The sequence below is a fragment of the Acomys minous genome (genome assembly GCF_964271855.1).
Source record: "Acomys minous genome assembly, chromosome: 4".
Classification (NCBI taxonomy): Eukaryota; Metazoa; Chordata; class Mammalia; order Rodentia; family Muridae; genus Acomys; species Acomys minous.
Window position 1 is genome coordinate 29,438,210 of NC_140486.1, and position 24,264 is coordinate 29,462,473.

Sequence of the window (24,264 nt, forward strand, 5' to 3'; positions counted from 1 at the left end):
TTTCACAAGTCTTTGCTTTGTCTTAGGAGGCTAAGATTACCATGAATTCCACTTATAGCTACTCAGTCCTTAATGGAATCACAGAAAAGCCAAAGGGCAGTGACTATAGAAGTTGCTTATTCCTGTCCCCTTAAGAAAGATAAATGTGACCACTTTGCAGAACTAAAATTTGAGACACGTAATGGAGAAGAGACATCATATTCATGATTCAGAAGAACGTGGTGGCGATTTGTTGTTTGTCTAAAAACAAATCTCTAGCAGCCGGGCCTGTAACTCCCTGGTGAAGTGCTGGCCTGGGTGATTAAATGGATTTGATCCCCAGAGCTACCAAAACTAAATAAACATGAAAGATAAATATCATAATCCTGTTAAACACAAAGAAAGAATCAAATGAAATTTAAAGGACACTTGGAATTATAAAGCCAACGAATTTGCCAACGAAGGAATAAAAATAAACCAACAGATCCAACAACAGTTTTGATACCATTGAATGGCAGGGTGGTGAGAAGAGTTGCCATGGCAACAGAAAGCCATGGAGTGGGTTGCTAAGGGGAAAAGACATGCCGAGTGACATTGTAGAAGCTTCCAATTTGCCATTGGTTCATGGATAGTTTTACATGGAGAGAGGAGGGTTGGGTGCTTGGTCTCTCATAGTATTCATTTTAGCACAGTTTTATATTGGGGCTTCCATCAAGATGCATCTGTGAGCCATTTTTAATTGTTGGACTTCAATGATGTGTGTCTAGATAACTAAAGTGATGTTTAGCAGTGCAGACTGGAGGAGCTGTTTCATAGGAGAAGGTGCATTGATTATACCTTTCGTGGTTGCTAATGCTCTAAACTCTCTCTCTCTTCCTATCATGCTTCATTCCCTTGCCTCAGTAGAATTGACGTTATCAACCCAAACTGTCCATGTAAGTGCGTCTTCGTGGGCTGAAAGGGCCTTGAGATGAATTGGAAAAGCGTTTAATCCTCTTAAACTTCGTTGTCTTAATTTTATTCACCATGAGGTTTTGTTTTGCCTTCCCCTGCCTTTACCAGAAAGGGTTTAATTGCACTCCATCTGAAAGTTTATATAACCGAGGCTGGTGTGTTTGAGCAGATGCAGTCCTTCTGGCAGGAGTGTCTGTGAAAGGAGCAATCTGTTTATGAAATTGGTCACTCTGTGTGCTGACCGCATTGTTGTTTTCTCCAGTTTCGCTGAAATTGTAACGCTAATGGTTTCTACATGCACCTGAGATGACAAACCATTACCCCACCTTTTTTTTTTTAACTTTCCAGCATTCAAAATATTATTTAGCGAGCATTGCTAAGAGAAGATGAATTCAACTTACACTGGCACAAGAGATTTCCCTGGTCTGATTTTACACACCCAAATTTCTGCAATGGACTCACATTTAATTGAGCCTTCAGAGACCTTACATTAAAACCTTCAGCTTTTTCATCTTTCGAATCAGATAGCAATTGCATAAAATTGTGTTTTCTGGGAAAGCATCCTTGATGCCAATTTTAAGATTCTCAGGAAACCTGAAGTTAATGGGGAAAAGTTACTCTTTAACCAGTTTTTGTTGTATGTATAGTTTGTATTTGTTACTACAAAATAAAGCCTTGGTGAATATCTAGTTGTGTATACATAGAGGAGTCCACAGCAAAGTAACAAAGACAGTCCATAGTCCATCAATCCCTTTATTTAAAACTAACAGTATTGACTAAATGTACTGTGCGTGTGTGCATGCTTGTGTGTGTGTGTGTGTGTGTGTGTGTGTGTGTGTGTGTGTGTGTGTTGAAACCATTCATTGTTCTCATGATATTGTCCAAGGCCTTAAGGTATTATCTTGCCTAGAATACTATACATGCTGTTATAGTCTGTTGGAACTCACCATTGTTGCTTCTCGAAGCCTGTGCCCTTAAATCATTGGGCATTATTCCAGTTGAAAAAAATCATTATTTCCTGATTAAAGCAAATTCCCTAGTATTCTCCAGTAAGCATTATTTTTGTAAATCTTCAAATTGGACCCTGTGTGTATTTGAGGAAAGGAATCTTCATTCATTTATAAATACTCTGCTATTTAGACTATTACCACAGCCTGGCCTTCTCTCAAGTTTGGGAGGCTAAATGCACTTTAAACAAACATGTCTACAAATTGAGTGACGTCTGTAATGGTTTCTTTTGCTGCTCACAGATGTCGATGAATGCACATCAAATCCCTGCACTAATGGAGATTGTGTTAACACACCTGGATCCTATTACTGTAAATGTCACGCTGGATTCCAGCGGACTCCTACGAAGCAGGCGTGCATTGGTAAGACAGGGGTTTCCGCGCGTAGAAACCGGTTCTGTGAAATAGAGTCAGCAAGGCTGTTGGAGTCAAAGGAAACTTATTAAAACGAGCCATGGACTACTTAAGCATGGTTACCTTGTGGGTTTGTTTCATAAGGCTCTTGGAGAGCATTTAAACATAGGCGCTGTGCACACGGATAACCCAGGCAATGTAGAATTTGGCTTAGTCAGCCTTCTTTGCCTACACAGCATGGCTTCCTTTCTCCAAATAACGTCAGCATTACCCTTCACTGCGCTTAAGATTTATGGTCATTTTCAACTCCCGTTTTCTCTGAGGCCAGCTCACAATCCAACATTCGCAGCCTCATTGCTTCACACGCCACCATCCTCCAAAGCCTACCTCATGGCTGATTCATCCTGGAATCCGTTTACCAGATGACTCCGCTTGTCTTTTGGGAGTTAGTTTCCTGAATCGACTTTCCCTAGCAGCTGTTAATGCCTTGCTCTTAACCCAGAGAGTTTGCAGCTTCTTTCACTTACCCAGCATTGGGGTCCTGACTTTGAAGGTCTTGGTCCACTATGCCAAAACCCAGCTACCTCAGCCTCCTCCTCCCCGCTCTTCAGCTCACTGCACCCCATTTCCCTTACCCCCCCCTTACTATCTGGTCTGAAAAGTTGCTCATACTTTCTATCCAAAAAGGAAAGCTAGTGAGAGATGAAAATTTTGGCTGAGAGGGCAACACAAGAGGATTTATCACACGTGAAAATAGAGTGACTACTTCAAATAGCTGCAGTGTCTTGCTGTTTTTATCAACAAGTGTTGCAAAGGAAGACTGTTTGGCTCTCTTTAATTTTCTCAGATATTGATGAGTGCATCCAGAATGGAGTTCTTTGTAAAAATGGCCGATGCGTGAACACAGATGGCAGTTTCCAATGCATTTGCAATGCTGGCTTTGAATTAACCACAGATGGAAAAAACTGTGTTGGTATGGAATTTTTTTCCCTTAGAAAAAGATTTTTAGAGGATAGACATTTTACTTAGAACCACGTATATGTTTTCGACAAAGGCGTCCACATCTCATGCATGAAAGAAAGGTGGTCACATAATTTAGATAAATAAAACATGAGAACGTTCAACACGACTAAAAAAGCAAAGTAATAGAAATAATTAGTAATATTGCAATAACACGTGATATATGACTTCTCACATTTTTCGTATTTGCTACATATTTAAGTTTACGTACCAGTTATTTTTCAGCAGTGTGCTTTATTTTAGATGCCGCTGACAATATAGAGACGGGGCACCCTCCTTCTAAACTTGGGTGAATATGGCAGTGTTGATATTGCAGTAACTGAATCTCTTCCTTGGTTGATACACCCAGATCATTTCACCTGCCATGACATTTACCATGCTTTGAGTCCATTGTAAATGTAACACCCAGTGAAACCCTATTTACCTTTGGAGGAAATAAAATACCACTGTTGTTTATTTATGTGGTTTTAAAGGCAACTACACATAATATTTATCCCTTGCCTTTGCGTTCATTGTCTTGAAAGTCCTCAGCCTCCACACTGTTTATGTTCATGTACCCCGCATTCTTATTTTCAAAAGGAAAATAAACAAATAATCAGCCCTGGAAACATTATACAGACCGATCAGATTGTGTTTATGTGTTCAGGATTATCAACAGTCACTGGGGAAAGAGGTCATTAGCTTGAAAGAGAGCAAGGAGGATATATGGAAAGGTTTGGAGAATGACACAATTATGTGATAATGTCAAAGTAAAAGATAAGTAATTCAAAAAGTGAAATAGTACCCACACATACAGGATTATTCATAGATGTTGTAAGTTTGACTGTAGATAATGGAAGGAGAGAGAGACTTGGTTCTTTTGAGGCCAGGGATCAAAGTCACTCTGTCTCTGCCACAGACCATGATGAATGTACAACCACCAACATGTGTTTGAATGGGATGTGCATCAATGAAGACGGTAGCTTCAAGTGCATATGCAAGCCAGGATTTGTCCTTGCTCCAAATGGCCGCTACTGCACAGGTATGTACTGCTTTGAAATAAGGTCACCCTGATGGGAACCACCCTTTTCTTCTCTGTTGATCCTGCAAGAGTAACTCCATTTCCTTCATTTCAATTTCAGCGTCTCTTGCTGGTTTAGTAAGACAGATGTCTAAAGCTTTTGAGGGGAAAAAAAAACCACTGTGAATGAGAAACAGTGATTCTTTTGCAAAGTAATAGTGGTCTAAGAAAAATCAAAGGAAGGGCAGCTTTATTTTATCTTCTGTAGGAAACAATAAAGAAATAATTTCTTCCTACTTGTTGGCTAAATGAACAAGAATAATCAAAACCCTTGCACACTTGTCATTTGTATATGTTCCCCGGACTGGATTTTCTAGCGTCACTCCTTACGGGCACAGAGTCACATATCTTCCATAGAGCTGATCCGTAGATTATTTGGAAACATATCATGAATTTATTACCTTAATTTAATTAGGTGGAGTCATAATTTGAATGTTTCCATCAGCTACTTTGTTTATGAAGCAATTTTGTAGACCGAGTTCTGGTGATGATTTTAATAAATAGAGGCTTCCCAGAAATACATGACAGTGTATGACATTCATACTCACAAACAGGACTTTGTAACATGGAACATGTTTTGTGGTTTTTGTCTTGGAAGCAAACTTTTGTTTTTAATTTCAGTTTCCTCCCTTAGAGGAAATCAACTCAGTGACTGTTTTCTGCCCTCAATTTCACCCGTCTACCTGAATAAAATAAGAATTGTTACCAATTCCTATGATTTCATTGACATTCCAGGGACAGTAGGGCTACAAAGTGGGGCTAACTTCATGCATAACAAACAGCTTTTGACTTTGCAAAGAAGGGGAATACACGGTGAAATGGAAAAGCTATAGCTTTGGCCTGATATCTCAAGGATGGTTGCCTGAGATTCAACACGGGATAGGTGCCCAGCAATTCCCTGCACTTTGCAGCAGTCATCACACAACAGTTTGAAACTTCTTCTAGGGTGTCTTAGGAGAGTTAAATGCATGTGTAAAGATGACTGGCTTAACCTGTGCATCCCTCCTGGAAATCGCTCTTCATCAGTTTTCTTATTACAAATGTTAGAATCTGTTTGTCTTGATATTGGCCATGACTTACCAGCTCTGTGCCTGAAGTGTGCTTCTGCTGTTGAGAAAGCCCCTTAAAGTTGGACACTGTTCGATAGATGCAAATTAGGTGAAGATTACAAAGAATATCTCAGCTTATTTTGCTAGTATGAAATATTCAAATAGGATCTATTTCTGCATGAAAAAAATTTCAAAAATTGACCATAGATTTGTGGAGATTTATGTCACTTCATTTTAGTTAGATATTATTAGTAGTAAACAAGGTTATCAAATAAATAAGAGAAGTCATGGGACTCTTTTTCCCCCCCTCGATGTGTACAGCAAATTTTACTCAGCTTCCTACAAAATGTACTTGACAGGACTGTGTTGTTGTAGAGGTCAGTTGCCATTTTTATATATTCTTTTACAAGTTGTTCAGTTAAAAGGCTGATAGGGAAGAGCAGCTCAGCAAGCAGAGTCTTTACTCAGTAATGGACCAGCTTCTGTCCCCGCCTGGGCAGATGTTGATGAATGCCAGACCCCAGGCATCTGCATGAATGGGCACTGTATCAACAATGAAGGATCCTTCCGCTGTGACTGTCCTCCTGGCCTGGCTGTGGGTGTGGATGGACGGGTTTGTGTTGGTAAGTGAAACATTCTGTAGTGACCTGATGGTCACAGGTGACCTCTGAAAAAATAAAATGGGATATAACTATACAAAAGACTAGCATCTGGCCACAAACAGAGTTCATTCTAAAACACAAGTAAAGCTTAAACACATGCCAAGTGAGAGGTTATGTTGTGTAGGTGTCAGTCACAAAAAGGCCATATTGTGTATGGCGTCGTTCATAGGAAATGTCCAGAATAGGCAAGTCTGCGTGCATCCAATGTGACTGCTAAGGGCAGAAAGGACAGGGTGGCAGGGGAGGGAAATGACCAAAGGACATGAAAATGTTCTGAAATCCAGCTGTGAGTGTAAACGCTCTTGAAATGTAGAATCTCAACTGGCAAATTCTATAGCATGTAAATTATATATTAATAAAACTTTCACGAAGATGAGACCTTACACTTTCTGTTTTCAAAGTTTCTGATGATATATAAAGAAATAGAGTTTTGAACTCAGCGGGCATCCATGCTGTTATCAACTACAGCATATGAACTTGGAGATTATAGTTACATTCATGTAAACTCGTAGTTTTACATGAAACATAAATAACTTTGTGCCACAGAAGTATACTAATGTCTAAAGCTTAAAGTGATTAAGATTATCTCTCACCTCCACGAACTACTGAAGGAATATTATGGACCGAATATATAATTTACTTGAAGCCGTTCTGAATGCCATGTGCTGACTGGATGCCATGAATCGAAAAGGCCCGCACAGCTTTTGAGATGTTGTCGGCACTGCAAGACCTAAGCCATATGCTGCAGTGGTCGTGAGTGTAGAGAGGGTAGGAAACAGCACTGACGGAGTTTCCCCTCCCAGGTGCCTTTGTGACACTTGAAGGGTGAGCCGGTCACTTTGTACCCTCTCATTTTCAGCTTATGCATAAAAACAGCCAGGCTGATTTTGAGAAAAAGGAAATTCCCCCCCATAGTTTTTTTTTTAATACTTTACATATAACTCTTGAATCCCAGGAAGGGTAGGGAGGGACAAGGAAGGCTCGGCAGATGGAAGTCATCTCTTCTCTCAAATCCCTCCTCTGTCCAGCTGAGGCTTTGCTTCAGCCTGCAGGTTGTCAGCACTTCGTCCAGGGGAATTTCAAATATAGCGGCTAGAAGAATGTAGCTCCTTCCTGTGTGGAGGGCTGAAATATTTTTCAGTTGCCTTAAAGTATGCAGTTGTATGTGTCTACACCTAAGTGATTCCATTGAGATCTAAGGAGAACGTAGAGCAGATTCAGGAAGGAGACATTATTATTTTTTTCTTTCAAACAGCCAATTTATGAGCATTTATCACGAAATCGATCCTCAAGACCAAGACGTCATTGTTTTATCCACATACAGGGAATACATCAGAAAGCCTTGGAATGCCTTTTTGCATTTTTCATCATTATGGCAATTTCAGCTTTTTAAAATAAGAGCACCATTTGTTTGGGTGGAAAATTATATATTGGTCTTCTTATATGACAGCAGATTTCCTCAGTCCACCCAATAGACAGTGGAACCATTCCTTGTTGCATAAGGAAAAAGTCACTCCTATGTATTATTTGAATTGGCTCTTTAACTTAGATTTTTTATTATATCTTTGTTTCTATAAGAATTAAGTTTTCTTTCAAGTTCCATAAAATTAATCTATGATTTTAGTGTACTAAAGAATCGTGATAACAAGTAGTGTAAAGAAGAGACAAAATATATGTTTCGATACGATCCCCATCCTTTTAAACTTTGGAGTGTTTTCCCTTTTCCCCCCCCCCCCCCCAGCAGACAGACCAGATCCCATAATGAAGGGAGAAAATTCAGGCTATTTCCATAACTTAATATTTAGGTAACAAGAAAATTCTATGATGAATTCATTTAATGAGAATGATCTGAATTTAGAAATTACAAAGTTCACTAGTATATAATTAATATTCCTAGCTGAGTTAGATAACATATTTTCTTCCAAGCTCACCTCTTCAGTAAGTGAGGGTGGAACTGTATTACCAGAACTACCCTAGGATGGCTTTGCAAGTATTTGAAGTCACGTTCTTCTTGTGTGCCTGCCATATGGGGCTCCCTCTTCAGGTGACCCACTCCACAGACATATCGTCCTCTGCCCTGTCCACTGTGACCCGAGGCTAATGTCCTCCTACCATCTTTTCATCATCACCCAGTGGGCGTCATAGCACCAGACCTGTTTCTTTAATTGTATAAAAATCCCTTCCATGGATCCCATGGGACTCTTTGGTCTTGACAAGATATAAGGAAGAAGAACGTCATTTTATAACCCAGGTTTTTGCGCTGGTGTATGTGCACGCACGCACACACACACACACACACACACACACACACACACACACACACACACACCTCTTTTAATACTCATTCTCTTTAAGAGCTAGATAGATGATTGATAAATGGATAAATGATAGATAGATAGATAGTAGATAGATAAATATGGATATCCTTAATGTTGGGCAGATATGAGAGATCAGTCATTCATTTCTCTATATCTTCAGGATGGAATCTCAAAATCTGCCTTGCTATTAGAAAATTTTTCATTAAATTTCCTTTTTAAGCAGGCTTTTTAAAACACTAGCTTTCAAACATTTCATCATGTTTCCAAACACTAGCATAGTTTTTTTAAAAAATGTTGATGTTTTTTTTTCACCGGTTCTGTTATTTACCAACTGTGTCATACTGGACAAGATACAGTCCCTCTCATAAACGCCTTTCTTCATTAGCTCTGTTGGTTAAATATGTTAGTGCTAAAGACTTCACCTGTGTAAAACATTTTATGGGGTCAGCTCAGAGCAAACAGTCAATAAGAAAACCACACTGGGAATGGAGAAATGGCTCAGAGGTTAAAGATAAGCAGTGCTCGTGCAGAGGACCCAGCTTTGATTCCCAGCACTCATTTTTGGCAACTTACAGTCTCCTGTAACACTAAATCCAAGGTACCTGACATTCTCTTCTGGCTTCCTGGGCACCTGCACTTATATGCACACATACACACTCACGCCCTCACACACATATTTAAAAATAAAATTAAATATATTGTTTAAGAGAAAAATAGTACTTTTTATTTTATTCAGCTAGAACAATGGCATCATATCTAGTGTGAGTCTTAATAGTTCCTGTTTTATGTAAATACACATAAAGATATATTTATTTTATATATATTATATATAATAAATATGCATATTTACTGTACACAAATATTATACACACACACACACACACACACACACACACACACACACATATTACTCTGGTCCACACAGAAGTCTTATGAAAGTGTTTTTATAGGTCACCTGGTGGTAGTAGTCTTTCCTATTGTGACTGAGATACATTATTAGTGAAGTAAGAGTTACAATTCCATCTTGGGATCCTTGGTCATAGAAGTGTCCTTGTCAAAGATCAAAGAAGTAAGGTTGCTATCCCTTGGGGCTTTCTATTTTCTGAGTGTTGCTGGCCCCTCACTTAATGTTTAACAAACATTCCTGTTCATTTTATAAACTACTCAACTGGTAAACAAGGTGTGTAGCAATCTCTGATAGACCATGTAATGGAGATCTGAAGTCAGGATGGGTGTGGTCCTAAGAACCCACACATGAAATATTCTGCCTTCTTTCTTGCAGACCTTCTGGTATCTACTATTCTCAATAACCTAGTTAGCCAATCACAAACAGATACATAATGTTCTTGCTTCTGTAATAGGTTCCACACTTGTTGTTGTTTTTTTTTTAACTGCTTTACGTTTATTTATTTATTTATTATTCTTACCTTCATGAGTGTGTTCCTGGATGAGCTTATGTGTCCCATGTATGTGCAGGAGTTCTCCAAGGCCAGAAGAAGGTGTCAGGTCCCCTGGAATAGGAGTTACAAGTGGCCATAATTTTCCATGTGGATTGTGGGAACTGATTCCAGGTCCTGCAGTAAGCACCTGTAGCCACTGAGCCATCTTCCCAGCCCAGTCAACCTGCCCTTGGAAAACTGTACATTGTATGTTCTTGCCCTCAAAACAACAGTATCTTTGACCATACTCTCATCCCTTCTAAAGTAATAAGTAATCTCCAAAATGCTCACAGAAATCCTATTGTAAATCAAAACTGTTTTCCTAGGGAATTTAGTGATAAACTAGGGACCCTCTTCAGTGTGAATACACAAACAGAGCTGTGAATCTAATTCCTTTAATGCTAAAAATGTGCTAGAGCCTAAGAAAACATTAGAAAAAAACACTCTAAGAAACCGACGTAATATTTCCATCAAGTTGTGAACAATGTTAGATACTTACAATGGGGATGTTTCTGAAGAAACATGTTCTACTGCTTAGAAGCTATGCTGCCTCTCTGGCCTTTAAGATGTTCTGATGTTTAAAAAATATTTCATTGTTTACTGTAACACATTTCATAAGACTTGAGAGTAAAGGAATGAGAAATCACTCAAGCCTACACAAAACCCCAACTTGGGCCTTTTGACAATCTGTTGCTTAGACCTATTTGCCTGTTCTTCCTCAGCCAGAGAGCATTGGCAGCCTGACTGCTTCATGAAACCATGTCTGCATAGCCACTCTGTACAGTGCCAGAGGGAGAGAGAGGGGGAGAAGGGAGAAAGGGAGAGAGAGAGAGAGAGAGGGTAAGGGGGAGAGAGGAGAGATCACTTTTCTTTTTCTTAGGTTTGTTTGTTTCTTAGGTCTGTTTTGGTTTTGGTTGTTGTTTGTTTCTTTCCTGCAATTAAACACCAGGACCAAAAACGCAAGTAGGAGAGGAAAGGTTTTATTGAACTTACACTTCTATATTGATGTTCATCACTAAAAGAAAATTAGGAAAAGAGCTCAAGTGAGGCGGGAACCTGGTGGCAGGAGTTGATGCCGAGGCCATGGAAGGGTGCTGCTTACTGGCTTGCTCTCTCTTGGCTTGTTCAACCTGCTTTCTTATAAAACCCAAAACTAGCAGCCCAGGGATGGACCACCCACAATGGGCTGGGCCCTCCTCCATTGACCACCAATTGAGAAAATGAATTTTAGCTGAGTCTCATGGATATATTTCCTCAAGAGGCACCTTCCTCTCTGATGACTCTAGCTTGTGTTAAGTTGAAGCAAATCCAGTCAGTACAGTTTTGGTTTGTTTGTTTGTTTGTTTGTTTGTTTGTCTTAATAGGGTCTCACTATGTAGCTGGCCCAGAACTGACTTTGTAGACCAGGTTAGCCTTGAACTCACAGACATCTGCCTATCTCTGCCTGTCTCCTGAGTGCTGGGATTAAGGGAATGTGCCACTGTGCTTGGTTCAAAACATTTTTAACATAACTATTATTTAAGCCACTGAGATAAATACATAGCCTCTAAGATAACAAAACAACAGCATCCTAAAGGTTGGAAAGAAAGGCTTCCTAATTTAAAAAGTCAAAGCAAGCAATCTCCTAGGCAGCACTCCAGTCTCTTCAAGGCAATTTAACTTCACTGGTCCTTAACAAGAGTTAAGTGCCAGGCTGAGGCTAGGATGCAGTGATGCGACTTTGAAGTAGTGGTTGTAACCTTCACTATACCCTTAGCCAGTGAAAGGCCTTTGAGAATAGTTAGGACAAAGGATACTTGTGTTGCACAGAGAATCCTGGTGGGATTAGGGCTGGGGAGCACATTTATAGGTGTGTTTTCATTCGTTTCCTTAGTCTACAAGCATTTGTTCATTTCTTAACTTTGAAGATGCTAAAGATGCAAAATAAGAGAAAATGGCAGATGTTCTCCGCACCTCTTATGTTAAAGAACCTTCCACTGTACAGTCTCTGTCTCTCTTACCATCCTTTTATTTCTGATAGACACTCACATGCGTAGCACCTGCTATGGCGAAATCAAGAAAGGAGTGTGTGTACGCCCTTTCCCCGGTGCAGTGACCAAGTCTGAATGCTGCTGTGCTAATCCAGACTATGGCTTTGGAGAGCCCTGCCAGCCTTGCCCTGCTAAAAATTCAGGTAATTACTTGTAGCACGAAACTAGAAATCACCAGTAGAATTTGCCCCCAATTGTACCTGCTTTGAAGCATTTTCTCCTTATTCTGAACTGAAGATGATAAGACCAAGTTTGCATTGGTATGTGAGACAGGAAATCTGCAGCCTCTGGTTGTGTGCATGCCTTAGCTGTATCCACAGTGATCACTGTGAACAAGAACCATTTGCTGGTGCCATTGTGATCGTGACCCAGATTTTATGTGTGAACACTGCTGTCAGGTCTCTGGATCTGTGTTGTTATTAGGAATAAATAAATAGCTTCACATTGCACCTTTCACAATTGAACTTACAAATACAAGACAATCTGATTGAGTTTCTAAAAGCCTTGACACCTTATGATGTCAATCCCAAGGCGTGTATCAAGGTTGACTCTTTTCATCCATACTTTCAGGGAGCCTCTGTACATAAGTAAAATAATAAACAGACTTCCTGTATTTTACTTTTATTTTTCTGTGGTTTTAGAATTCTTGAAATAATTATGTTCTAGAAACAGTGACTTTTTTTTCCTTAATAAAATAAATATACATAAAATTGTTATGTTAATGACTGAGTATGGAATAGGCTTGGTATAGCATGACTCTGTTTTCATGACCAAGTGAGGCTATAGCTTGCTTTAATTTTTCTGTTTCCATTGTTATGATAATGACTGGTTTTGGAGTGGGTATGGCTTAACATTTCCTGTTTGTTTTCATCACATAGCTGAGTTCCATGGCCTTTGTAGCAGTGGAGTAGGCATCACTGTGGACGGAAGAGGTAATTCTGTTCAACTCTCACTCCTGTGATTGTAAAATATTATAAATCTTTCTGATAATCATATGAATATGGTTTTAGTTACTGTGAAAATGTGTAAATGTAGACTGACTGCCTGAAATGTCTTTCAGAGAAGTAGTTGCTAAGTTAGATGACCCTAGGTGCCATTTCACATGTGAAATTTTCATTACAGACAAATATGTCTCTGTTAAAGGTGCTTCATGAACGTGTTACTAACAGTCCACATCCATGATTTTATGTGTATGTTTATTTAATACAGCAATGTATCAAATAAGTATACAGCCACAGCTAGAAAAATAGCCATCTTTAAGGGACATTTGATATGGATCAAGCCTGGAACATAATAACCCAAAATAACTAAGACTTTCTGTGCTAAAAAACAAAAACAAACAAACAAACAACCACCAAAATGTTTCTGTCCAACTGCAGAAGTAAACTTCATCCAAGTTTTCTCATTTCAAATTTAGCATTATACTTTAACAAAACTATGGTAGAGACAGCAAGTCCATCTGTGTTTAATAGGAGAAAATGTTTGAGAAGACTGTATGTCTTCAGGCCGTGATGTTAAGTTTTAAAGGAATAGCTGAAATCAAAGAAAGGGCTGATATTTTACTGGGATTTTTTTTTCTCAAATGTAAAATGAAAAATTAAATAGGTAATCAGAGAGTTTCTAAGGAGTTCTTTCTAATTGCTTATCTTCTTTTTAAGACAGAGTCCCAAAGCCCAGGCTGACCCTAACTCCTGATTCTCCTGTCCTGTTCCAGGTGCTGTGGTTATAGGGATGTTCTGGCTGTGTACCCTTTCCATTTCCTATAAACAGTCATTATCAGGATGTGATCACAGTGAACCAAGTGGGATTTTTGCACCACAGTTTGTGGTGGTGGTTGTTGATTCCTTGTCAATGGCCTCCGGCCAGAGCCCATTGCCTGTTTGGAATTATGTTTGTTTCCCTGGAACTCAAGTGCCCCTGCCCCTGGGTGACAGCAGCCATATGCCCATGCCTGTGGTAAATCATTGGGCTGTCAGTAGCCATGTTTTATCGTCTTTGAGATTTGTTCTAACTCATCAACAATTAGAAGCATTACACATCCTATTACTTAGGTAATTGCTAAATATGAGAACAAAGCAGGGACATCCTGTGCCTATAAAATCATACAGGCCTTCCTAATAAATCTCCATGCTTTAATTAGATGGCTGTAATACCTATTAAATTGAATTTTCCTTTGTATTTTGAGCCAACAGCCTATAAATTTTCTTTATTAATTTTTGTCAAAAATATAGACATACTGTATGACTTAATTGTCTAAGTGCTGCCAGCTTCTTTCATTTTCTTCTTTTGACTGAAGCAGAGAAATGTCTTCTGTCATTCAATTTTATTTTTTTTTTATCGAAAAGGCAAACTATATGTCTTCAAAGTTAGATACTTCACATGCTGAAAGCTCCTTATTCGATCCTCATTTATCAGCAAACATGTATCCACGAGTGTTAAACATGTGATATTTCACACAGATATCAATGAGTGTGCTTTGGACCCTGACATATGTGCCAATGGGATCTGTGAAAACTTGCGGGGTAGTTACCGCTGTAACTGCAATAGCGGCTATGAGCCAGATGCCTCTGGAAGAAACTGCATTGGTAAGTCACTGGAGATGTGCATACAAGAGCCATTCATGCTGCTTAAATCCCGCGGATAAGAGAAGACACAACAATGAATGATGAAAACTAGAAATCCCATAGCTTTCTCTCATTGACTGTGTACATTGATATAAAAGTATTAGAATAGAATTTCACAGCACAGCATCAAGTTTGTTGGGGGGCACTTATGGTTTAAGATAGTCTTCTCCCAGGTGAGTGACTACAAGTGAGTTATCTGCCTGTTGCTTCTCTGTAGTTACCTTAATCCCGAATATTTTCAATGAGGCACGGAGCTCAAACACTAATGCTCCTGATAATAGGACCTGTGGAAAGAGCAGCATTCCTAGTTCATGTATAAGGTTTGGCTTAATCAAGAAAACACTACTTGCTACTGTGTGCCTAAATGTGATAGCAGAAATAGGTGTATCTCCTTTATATCTTATAAGATTGTGTGAAAAGAATCATGTGTGATTTATGTTCAGCAGAAGGAAAGCTGTGGGGGAGATAAGGACACGCCCAACGCCTTATTAGTTTACATATTAAGAGACTAAATGCAATCAAAATTGTCCCACAGAAAATTTGAGTCCATTTTCATAAAATGAGAATGATTAGATAAATCATTATATATAATACTTACAAATTAATCCACAATGCCTTTTACAACCAAGTGATTGATTATTGTGAGTAAAGAAATAATATTCTATTTCTGTTAATGGCTTTATTACTTAATGTATCCATTTGATCTTGAGTGTAAGATGTATACAGATGGGCTTATATTAGTTTCTTACTATTATATATTTCAATAAATTAAATGTCTGCGGGAAAGGGTACCAGCCAAAGATCACGGAACAGCTCTAAAAGAATGCAAATGGGCCAGGGATGGAAGGGACAGTTACTAGAGATCTTGCCTAGCACTCCGGAGGACTTGGGTTCAATCCTGGGCACCGTGTAAACCAGGGGTGGTGGCACAGATGTATAATCCCAGAACTTGGGAGGCAAGAGGGTCAGGAATTCAAACTCCATAGTTATCATAGTCCCACAGTTCCAAGTTAGCTTCTAAGCTCAGGTGAGTGGGACCCTTTTAAAACCAGGGAAACTATGTGAATGTTTCCACTCTGCCCACAGGTGACATGACCATGACTGTCATACTTTACATTTTGCGGGGTTTGTTAACATTTGTAAATGAAGGAATTGGAGAAAGATCTCAGCTATAGGGTGGTGGCAGCTCTTCCAGAGGACCAGAGTTCAGTTCCCAGCATGCACATGGTGGTTCACAAACATCTGTGACTCCAGTGTTTGGGAAAATGTGATACCCTCTGCTGACCTCCACATGGTACACAAGCATACAGGCAGCCAAACATCCATACACATAAAATAAAATAAAATAAAAAATACAAACGTGTAAGTCTTATCAAATGATTGACTCTTCATTTTCTTACCCATTTCTCAAGGAATTGAACTGTACCCCTCACTAAACATACATCAGTGTCCTAAACCTCAGTAGCACAGGATGTGGCCTCATTTGGAATTAGTTATCTTTTTAATATTTTTTTATTTTTTTGAGAAATATACATGCTTAAAATGCATTTTGATCATAGTCACATCACATCCCCTGCCCCAGCTCCTCCCACATTTACCTCATACTCTCTCACTCGCTCCAACTTCCTGACTTCTTTAAATAAATAAATAAATAAATAAATAAATAAATAAATAAACCACTTGAGTCCAATTTGTGGTGCACATATATGTGTGGGTACGTGAACATCCAGTGAGGCATGGTCGACCTACTAGGGGGCCACAGCCTTGAAGAAAATACCATTCTAATTGTAAAATACATATTAAAAGCCAGAAGGAAAGCAAAAACAACATCCAAAGCGGGAAAAACTCGAGTAAGACAAAAAGGGAATGCCATCTGTGGTAATGATATATGAAATCATTTTCTGGCTATCAGGGGGACTCTCTGACAAAGGGCAGTTGTTTTCAAGACCAAAAAAAAAATGAAGCTTTAAGCAAAAGGAACTCTTTATCCGCAAGAATAGTTATTATTTCTTTCTCTCAGTAATTATACTTGCTGATAAGAAGTCAGTGTAACGCGCCTGCAATCTCGGCACACAGTAAGTGAATTTGATGCCAGCCTGAGTGACACACTGAGATCTGTTTCAAATAAAATGAAATCAGATAAAGCCGATGTGAACTTCTGAACTGCAGGCTGGAGACTGTCCCCTCTGGGCCGTTCTGGGTTGCTACAGGAATGTACAAAACGCACCAGCAGTGCTCCATCAGTAACTCATCTTCCTTAGCTAAAACCATAATAGAAAAGTAATGAAATTTTTTTCCTTACGTGACACTTAATGAGTCTTAGGATTTTAATCAGAAAAAATACCATATTTTATTATATGTAAGCTTGCAAGTAGAGGAGTTTGACTTTCTAATATGTTTTATTGGTGCTTTAAGCATAAAAATAAACCTAACATAATCCCATTTAGCGGGAGGCAGGGGAGGTAACTGAAGGAAAACGAAGAAATGCGCCCTTGCTAAGGCCTAAGCATTTTTAAGGACTTCAGAATATTGTAAAAGCATCCACCCACATAAGAACACACTCTGCACACCATCTGAACACCACTGGGTGTGTTTGCTCTAGTGTGATATAAAGATAGTGAGCCAGAGAGGAGAGTGGGGAACAAAACAGGAGTGAAACATAGGTGGTCTGTGTGGTGTGCCTTTAACCATTTCCATCCCCTGTCTTCCACTGACTGCTTGCAGACATTGACGAGTGCTTGGTAAACAGGCTGCTTTGTGACAATGGCCTATGCAGAAACACCCCAGGCAGTTACAGCTGCACATGCCCCCCTGGCTACGTGTTCCGGACTGAGACAGAGACCTGCGAAGGTAAGGGCTGTCTTCCTTGACTTGGCAAATCCACGCCCAGGAAGTGCCTCAAGATACATCAACCTTGTCACACCAGGGAGCATCATCAGAGTACACGAGTGAATGTCTTCCTTGTTTTATGATCTCTGTCCACTGATTTGGAAGTTCTGGAAATGGCATTCATATAAGCACAGTTTATAAACACTGTTGGTTTCTTTCTGTTCTCATAGACTATCAACAAGCACTTGGGAAAACCAACAGAAAGAGCCATTGTATTTTACTTGTTAAAATAACACATCTGATTTTGTTCACTTGGTTTACCCTTTTAAAAAAAATCACTTTGACACATTAACCTACAAGCCTACATTCCAAAAACACTCAGCTGTTAGCCACATTATTATTAAAGAGATGGTTTATAGTATTCAAAATCTTTTTTAAGATTTATTTATTTATGATGTATATAGTGTTCTGCCTGTATGTGTGCCTGCAGGCCAGAAGAGGGCACCAGTTCTCATTATGGCTGGTTGTGAGCCACCATGTGGTTGCTGGGAATTGAACTCAGGACCTTTGGAAGAACAAGTGCTCTTAACCTCTGAGCCATTTCTCCAGCCCAGTGTTAAAAAATCTTGACTCAGAAAAACATTTGGAGCCTATATGAAACTAATTCCACACTGAAATATATAATTTATGAAAATTGCCATTTCTGTTTGACAAGTCAAAGGGTATCATTTGGGTTCATAGACCGTAGGTCGATATTTTAAAACTTCTTTAATGCGGTGCAAGTTGCTTGAACAAGTTAAATGCTTAAGGGCACCCCTGTTTTCGGTGAGACTCAGGCTATGAGTATATTCAGTAATGATTTGGTATCTTGATGGCAATTCTATTTCAAAACAATCTGTTTCATAACTATTATTCGCTATCCTCCTGCACTTTCTTTCCACTGTGTGAGCCTGCAGACGACTCCTATAATATGCTCAAATTCAGTTACTACTTCCATATAGTAACTTGTTTTAGGATAGTTCATAGTAATTATTGCAGAATAACCCTTTCCTCTTCTTTGGACGCATTTGTTCCTCTCTAACTCCATAGCCAGGAAAAGTGCAAATGCATCATTATTTATTTTTTTTTAAAGACGTTTAGCATCCTCTTTTCATCGTCTTCTTTGACTTCAAAGCATTCTTGTGGACAGAAACAAGTTAGGACTACTGAACAAGATGCCACAACACAGATGTCTCAGCTGAAGTCAGTGGAACGCAACTACAAAGCGCAGCTCTGAGTTTGCATTGAGTTGTGGGCGGGGGAATCTCTGAAGAACAGTAATTAGCCAAAAGGTGTAGGTGGTAAGGAAAAGTAGTCATTTACATAAAATCATATTTTTGTAAGTTTAGCTGAAGTAACTGTTTCCTTATATTCTGGTAGTTCACCCCCATCAGTCCCAGGTTGGAGTATATGGCCTTTCTTCTCCACAGATGATGAGGGGGTTCTCTGAGAGTAAGGAACATCTCTCAGTAAAACCAGCTCAGCTTCCTCCGCTATGGATGCGACAGTTCCCGTGTCCTGCCTTCCATTCCTAGCACCCATTCTCCTTCAGCATTGCTCTGAGAAAAGCTTGTCTGGAAAGATTTCCCCTGTATTTATTTCAGAAGGATGGGATAAAGGCTGTCTAACGTCTTCCTTTTTCCTGGGTATTCACTCTTCTGCTACCTTTATCCATTTTACCAATTTGGGTCTCTATTGAAGGGTAGGTTTGTCTAGTTCTCAAGAAACTTAAAAAGCAAAAGTAGGTGAGATGCCATCTCAATTAGCTCAGAACTGTCGGCTACTGGAGCTGGTTTCCCATCTGTAGCAGCCTTGCCCTCTGGTGATCATGTGGGGGAAAAGAGTGGGAACCAAGTGTTTGGGCTCTGGTTCTCCGATACGTCCACTGACTTGTCAAACCAAGCAGGAGTTGAAAGGTACTGAGAAGTGACCTACCAGACAGGTAAAAAGACATTTAATAGTGAAACGTTGGATGACCACATAAATGTTCAAGCACTTCGGTGGCAAACCAGCCAACAAGGAAGGTTAGAGAGACATCTTGGCACTTGTTCTTAATAAACCTTAGCCTTTCCTTTGATATGGAAATGACTTTTATCTGTCATTCATAGCAAAGAAGTTCATTTGTATAAATACAGATAAATGATAGAGAGATATTTTGGCTCCAACCTTATGATGTTGATGGAAATTTCTTTTAAAAAATGATTTACACAGGAAACTTACCCAAGACATGTTTTACTCACTGTTAAGTTATTTGCCTTTCTTGAAAAGTTTTCCCCTACACTATGTATGTATAGACCCAGAGGCAACTCATTTCTTCTCTCCTGGAGTCGTCTTGCTTACACACGGGCCACATACAGTCAATTCGTCAGCCTAAGTTCTTTTCACTGTATTCTTTTTTCACTCATTCCTAAGAGCTAGACAGAATTATTACCAGATTCATTGTAATCGTCAACCTTTTATATATGTGTTTTCTCTATTTGCTTATTTTGTTTGTAATTCATGTTTTCAATAGATTGATTTGAATATATAATAAACAACAGTAACAACAAGCAGGACCTTCCTCTGTATTTTAGGCTGAAGTCACACAAAAAAAATTATTTCATTTTGCCTGAGCTTGGAGAGTCTGTGAAAGTTAAAATTTTTACATCAAGCACTGTGGTTTAGATTGTGTTTCCAGTGACATAACTAGTTAAATGTAAACCAGATGTGCTTTGAAGTTTATTTCCAGAAATGTACAGTGAACTGTTTCAATTTCTGGTTCCATGGCATTTATACCATAAAAACATTGTATTTAAGGGAAAACTAAATAGTTGTTATTTGTAGTTGCCGCTGTATGTGTTTATAGTCTTTGAGTTCACTGTTACTTAATTCAAAATGGATATTTGTAAAACTATGGCATGGGCACTTATCTTTTGGGGGAATCTTCTTATAAATTAATTAATTGAAGAATTAAATATGGGATACCCTCAGATGAGTTGCCTACTTCCTGCTCCTCTAGTTTTTTTCTCTTGTGTTCTCATGAAAAGTTTCAGTATTACAGAATATTTGCTTTCCTTTGAATTAGTGTACTATAAATACTTTTATTTCTCTTTTAGGAGGTCCTTTTCCACTGTAAGCAACCTGAAAGCAAAATGCACTTGTATTCTCCCACAGTAATTTATAGTTCAAGAACTAAATTAATACCTGGGTACCTCTTTAGTCATTCTGAAATAGCAGTAATTGTGCTTTACATAGATTTTAAAAATTAAAATATAATTATATAATTCTCTCCTCATCTCTTTTCTCCCTCCAACTCCTTCTCCTTCTATGTACCTGTCTCTTAAGTTCGTGGTCTCTATTTAATTGTTAGGGGTGTGTGTGTGTGTGTGTGTGTGTGTGTGTGTGTGTGTGTGTGTGTGTGTGTGTTCCTAAATAGATAAATGTAACCTGCTCAGCCTATACAGTACTTGTTTGTATATGTTTTGGGGTCTGACCACTAGGTGTCGAATAATCAATTGAGGTCTCTTTCCTGCTCTCAGCGTTCCTTGCTTATGTGTAGCTCTTTGTTTAGAGTTTAAGCCTCCATGACATTCCCCCTCCCCATGTTAGCATGTCTTTGGCCCTTTTACACGGATTTTTGAGTTGCCGTTTTTTAAACCCATTGTGTGGCAGTCAATTCTGAGCCTGCCCCTTTCAGGACCAGTTTAGTTACATTTTATTTGAGATAGTCAGGAGCAAGCCTTATAGCCTTCCTGCTTTATTTACATGTCTCCTCCAATATTTCAAAAAAAGAAGTGCCTATATTAAATCCAAAGCAATACAGAGAGAGGAATGCCTCCTTGGGATCTCAGAAACCCTACCGTTTAACCTAAAAGTGTTGAGGTGTGTTGGCATGTTTGGGATAATTAGGCAGGGAGAGATGGGGTGTGAGTGATGACCTCTGTAAGCTGAGTGGTTGAATTTGTATGAAAAGTGTCCCTAGTGTTATTGTTCATATTTTAACTGAGACTTGTGCTTACCATTTATTAACTCACGCGTTATGCTAATTAACTTTATAACCTTGAGAGTTTCTTGGCCGCCTCTTGAAAACGTAGGCGTACTGTGATTCTATTTGCTTTTGATACCAACAGGAATTGCTTAGATTACTGGTATACGATTTGATTAAATACTAAGGTCAGTAGTCATGGAGTCCACTGAGTAAAACTGGATAGTTCTCTTTCTGTTTTTCATGGTTCTGGAGGCTGAACGCGGGGTCCCGAGGCATGTGCTCTACCACTGAGCGACTCCCCCCGCCCGGCCCCAGCTCTAGGTCTCCTCATTTCTATCTTGCCAAAGTTAGTCGTGTAAAGCAATTCTTTAACCATAGAAGTACAAAGGCTCAAGAAAGAGAGTGGTGGATGGGCCGACTGGGAAGAATCCTGTAGCTAGGAAGGATATCCCAGGCTTCCTCTCTTGGTTTGTTCCTAGGAGCATAGAACGAAAGCCAGTGTCGGTATAATTTGTCTTCCAAGTTTCACAGAAATAATCACCCTTTGTTGTGCCGGCGAGTTGCACCTGGAGCTAGAACCTATTACACAGCAAAGGCGATCACCTGTCCATAGTTAGGGCCAGTGAAGCCGCTCCTGCTATAGCCTTTTCCAAACAGGCTGTTCCTTATGGCCCCACTGAGTGCCCCAGTCAGGTAGACGCTTATGCATCCTGTAGAACACATGTCTCCATTCCCCCGCCCCATTCACTTCAGGCCTCGCAGATCCATATTAAAATTATAAGAGCCAAGTTTCCCAGACATTCTGGCATAGCGTGGCTTGCTGGAATAATATTTTCCAGCAACACATGGCAACTCTAATGGAATCTTTTCCTTCTGGGTCGTAGATGTAAATGAATGTGAGAGCAACCCGTGTGTCAATGGGGCCTGCAGGAACAACCTCGGATCTTTCCACTGTGAGTGCTCTCCCGGCAGCAAGCTCAGCTCCACTGGACTGATCTGCATAGGTAAGATTCCTACAAGGATTTCCCCCCGGGGGAAGATCATCCCACACCTCAGCCTTCCAGAGGTGAAAACAGAACTGACAGGAAGAGGGAGAAAGAGGGGGGCTTAGGCGGGCTTTAAACTGTTAGGTTCTAGAACCCTCTCCTTTCATGTCAGTAGACACGTGCTGTCTGCCATGGTTGTAAGCATTTCTGTCTACGCACATTTCTTACCTTGGAATCCCTTAGGCATGGTACAGTCAAATCCCCATCACAGAGCTTTAAACCTGCTGTCATAATCAAGGACGTGATGGGATTTGGATTCGGTTCACAGGGCAAGAATTTGGAGATTTTTAAACATTAACGCATATCGAGGTGGTTCAGTATTTTCCTTTCCTCTCATCAATCACAAGTTGACAGGCTCCAAAGCAAAGAAGATAAGTGTTTGCTCGCTTTGGAAAATCTCTAGGGATGATAATATGACTGAAAAAAAATGTCTAAGGCCAGTTCTTTTATTCCTGGTTTAGTTCCAAGATAGGATTTTTAGGTATAGCCCAGACCTGCCTAGAACCTGATGCAGAGCAGGCTGACAGGGAACTCACAACTCCTCTGCCTCAGCTTCACATGTCCTGGGACTATGGGCTTGGGTCACCATGCCTGCTTAAGACTTAAGTACTTAAGTCTTAGTAATGACATAGGGTAGATGCAGAGCAAGATGGTTTTATCCAGGAAGAAATGTCATGTATAAAGTAAAGGTCAAAGGTCTGCCCTAGTCATTGCTCCCTGTGTCTAGGGGCAGCGGCTCCATTTACGCTGTAGGCACGCTGTGGTTCCCAACTCTACCTAATAGCCACCTCTAAAAGAAACTAAGTATTCTAGGTAGGAAGATATCCAGCTTTACACCCAAGCGGGCAGTTCATGTTTTTTATCTAGCCAAAATGAATTGGTGATTTTACTGTTTAACTAAAAATGCAAGTATTTTCATCATTGTCTCCACAGAGAGTTGGGGGCTAGCTTACCTATTTGTTTTTTAAGTAGAAATGATCAAATCCCAAATTTTCAGTGAAACCATCTTTGGAGTCATTCATGTCTTCATTTCCTGGTGAATTGGGGACACTGAAAAAAGGAGCACTGCTCAGCTTTTCTTTCAAAAATCAGTTGCCATAAGTCTGGGGCAGGGCTCTAAGTACCCATGCTGGAGGTAGGGAGGCACTGACAGTTTTGCTAAGGCACAGTTTCCAATGAAGATGGAGTTATTAAATAAAGGAAATGAACTCAGCATTAGTCAAGATACCTGAGAACGCAATCTGTATGCCACTTGAGCATCAAAGGCGTTCTCCTTTCTGATTCATCATATAGACCTTTATCATCTTGGCCTTTTGTCCCTATAGTTGTTAATGAAACAAAGATGTTTCATTCCCAAATCACTAAGTTGTTCTTCCATTTGCCAACAACTAAACACCACCACATTTCCCCAGCCAGTGTCTTATATGTTTTCATTCATTATGATAAAATTGACTATTTCTGTTGCTTCTCTTTCTGCCATGTGAATCCCAGTGGGGGCGAACTCAGGTCACCAAGCTTTGTTGGTGAGCACCTTTACCCACTGAGCCATCTCTCCACCTCAAGCCACAAGGTCTAAGTCACTAAATTTGTAAAGGAATGAAAATGCTACTTTGTTTATAGTTAGACTTCCTGTGACTTCACACTGGTCACTAAGAATAGTTACAAAGTTTGAGTTAATCCATCAGATATATTAAATGTGGTTTTGTGGGCTGGAGAGATGGCTCAGTGGTTAAGAGCTCCGCCTGCTCTTCCAGAGGTCCTGAGTTCAATTCCCAGCAACCACATGGTCGCTCAAAACCATCTATAATGTGATCTGATGCCCTCTTCTGCAGATAAAGCACTCATATACAATAAATAAATAAATATTAAAAACAACAACAACAACAA

At 39.6% G+C, this 24,264-nt stretch overlaps 1 protein-coding gene and 1 long non-coding RNA gene across 2 annotated transcripts in view; one reads left to right on the forward strand and one right to left on the reverse strand.

The window, feature by feature from the left end:
• Nucleotides 1-24,264, forward strand: part of FBN2 (fibrillin 2) — a 206,384-nt gene that overhangs the window by 104,728 nt on the left and 77,392 nt on the right. Inside the window, exons 12-20 of the mRNA XM_084778399.1 lie at nucleotides 2,184-2,303; nucleotides 3,142-3,267; nucleotides 4,213-4,335; nucleotides 5,924-6,046; nucleotides 11,863-12,015; nucleotides 12,751-12,804; nucleotides 14,332-14,457; nucleotides 17,221-17,346; nucleotides 22,216-22,335. Of these exons, the coding sequence (XP_084634525.1) occupies nucleotides 2,184-2,303; nucleotides 3,142-3,267; nucleotides 4,213-4,335; nucleotides 5,924-6,046; nucleotides 11,863-12,015; nucleotides 12,751-12,804; nucleotides 14,332-14,457; nucleotides 17,221-17,346; nucleotides 22,216-22,335 (1,071 nt within the window). The remainder of the gene's footprint in view (nucleotides 1-2,183; nucleotides 2,304-3,141; nucleotides 3,268-4,212; nucleotides 4,336-5,923; nucleotides 6,047-11,862; nucleotides 12,016-12,750; nucleotides 12,805-14,331; nucleotides 14,458-17,220; nucleotides 17,347-22,215; nucleotides 22,336-24,264) is intronic.
• Nucleotides 6,002-22,616, reverse strand: LOC311595573. Its single transcript, XR_014778496.1, has 3 exons — nucleotides 22,546-22,616; nucleotides 9,831-9,914; nucleotides 6,002-6,090 (listed from the first exon to the last, which is right to left on the reverse strand). It is a non-coding gene; the product is annotated as an uncharacterized lncRNA (long non-coding RNA).